This window comes from Sorex fumeus, unplaced genomic scaffold, assembly GCF_029834395.1.
Source record: "Sorex fumeus unplaced genomic scaffold, SorFum_2.1 ptg000157l, whole genome shotgun sequence".
NCBI classification, from domain to species: domain Eukaryota; kingdom Metazoa; phylum Chordata; class Mammalia; order Eulipotyphla; family Soricidae; genus Sorex; species Sorex fumeus.
The window spans coordinates 3885021-3886961 of record NW_026606214.1 but is presented as its reverse complement, the minus strand read 5'-3'; the positions used below and the strand labels follow the sequence as shown (position 1 = coordinate 3886961).

Here is a 1941-nt window from a genome sequence, read left to right as displayed (position 1 = left end):
AGCTGGAAGATAAGCGCTTTCAGTGTCTCTAGCTTCTGTTGTTGACATTGCTCTCAGATACAGAACCTTTCTTCTCCTTTCCATCTACACAGCAAGTGCAGAATCTCCCCACGGAGTGGAGACACTGAAGGTTCATCTATTTCTGAACCACGCAAACAGGATGCACTGCTGGGAGCATGAGGGAGGGATGAGGCATGGAGGGAGGAATAAATTGGTCAGGGAAAACACTGGGGGAGGAATTCGTCCACGGTTTGGTAGTGATGATCACTGTCGTGTGTCCAATATGTCAGGGCTCATGACACACAAATGCACTATAGGCCTGTCTCTGTGTAGGGCATGGTCATGTGACTTTTCCGACTAATCAAATGCTGAGAGGTAAGAAGGAGTTGCACAGCTAAGGCTGACATGAAGAGTAACACTCCGTGCACCTCCAAGCACCCTGGGCTCCAACAGGCTCCAAGTTAACCCAAATTCACAGGAACGCAACTGGTTCCCACAACAGGCAAGAGATTCTTGACAACTCAATAGTTATTGTTTTTGCTTTTGTTTAGGTTTTCAATTTGGAGTTTGGTTTCAGGGCCACACCCAGCTCTGGTAAAGGTGACTACTGACTCTGTGCTCAGCAATCCCTCCTGGCATGGGATAGAAGATAAAATGCAGTACCACAAATCAACCCAGTCAACTCTATACTAGGCAAGAACCTGAGTCCTGTACTGTCTCGACAGCCCAAATTACAGTTATCTGTACGTTCAGGGGATACACTTGCATGAAAACATGGTCTAATATTACCCAAATGTGTGCTATTACCATAGTACACTCATCTTTTAAACTTTTCTGTGTCAATATACATCAGAATAATAGAAGTGAAATTAAATAAACTGCATGATTTATCCTAATATATAAAGATGAACCAATATCCTTAAACACCTTATCACAAAACAATGACATTTCCAGATCCCTGCCCTTGACTAGAGTCTTACTTCTCTCCGCATGTTCAAAACACACATTAAGTAGAGAAAGAGGACATGCAAATGAACCTCTCCTCTCCTTATTATGATGAAAACAGCCCAGCCCAGCTTCAGCTCCAGGAGAGGAGTCAGATCAGGGGTACCCAGGGGTTCCATCCTGACTTAGACGAAACCAACATGGCGTGTGGGTTAAGTTGGCTTCTCCTGGTGGCTGTGTTAGGAGGTAACTCAAGGGCGACAGAGATACGGAGCATGGGAGTGATGGGAGTGGTAGATCCTTTGTGTGAGAAGAGTTTCCTGACCAGAATGTCTTTGTGTTTGCAGGGGTCCAGTGTGAGGTGCAGCTGGTGGGGTCTGGGGGAGACTTCGTGCAGACTGGGGGTTCCCTGAGACTCTCCTGTGCAGTCTCCGGATTCACCTTTAGTGACTACAGTATGAACTGGATCCGCCAGGCTCCAGGGAAGGGCCTGGAGTGGATTTCTGACATAAGTAGTAGTGGTGACACAGCAAGGTATGCTGACTCTGTGAAGGGCCGATTCACCATCTCCAGAGACAACAGCAAGAACACGCTATCTCTGCAAATGAGCCGCCTGAGGGAGGAGGACACGGCCCTGTACTACTGTGCGAGAGACACAGTGAGGGAAAGGCCATGTGGACCCAGACACAAACCACCTGCAGGAGGAAGCAGTTTGAGCTTCAGGGGCGCAGGCCCCCAGGATGCTCTGAGGACTCTCCCCTGAGGAAACGTTGCTCATGACCAAATGAATCATGTTTTTGTGGATATCAGGCCTGCCCTGCCCCTCAACTCTCAGATGGCCCCATGGGCATCTTGTCCTGTGGGTTGTGGCTCTGAGTCTTCCATCCCCACTCTGGGCAGGACATAGTCTTTCTCACTTTCTGCCTCCTGATAGAAGTTTCCAATAATGGGACCATGACTTCCCTGGGGTCTGACGGTCACATTATTCTCTTGTAC

At 48.2% G+C, this 1941-nt stretch overlaps 1 gene segment (V, D, J or C); it reads left to right on the top strand.

The window, feature by feature from the left end:
• Nucleotides 1–1145: 1145 nt before the first annotated feature.
• Nucleotides 1146–1708, top strand: LOC130016584 (immunoglobulin heavy variable 3-23-like). The segment is given in 2 exon segments: nt 1146–1191; nt 1293–1708. Coding segments are annotated over 2 exon segments (462 nt in total).
• Nucleotides 1709–1941: the final 233 nt, after the last annotated feature.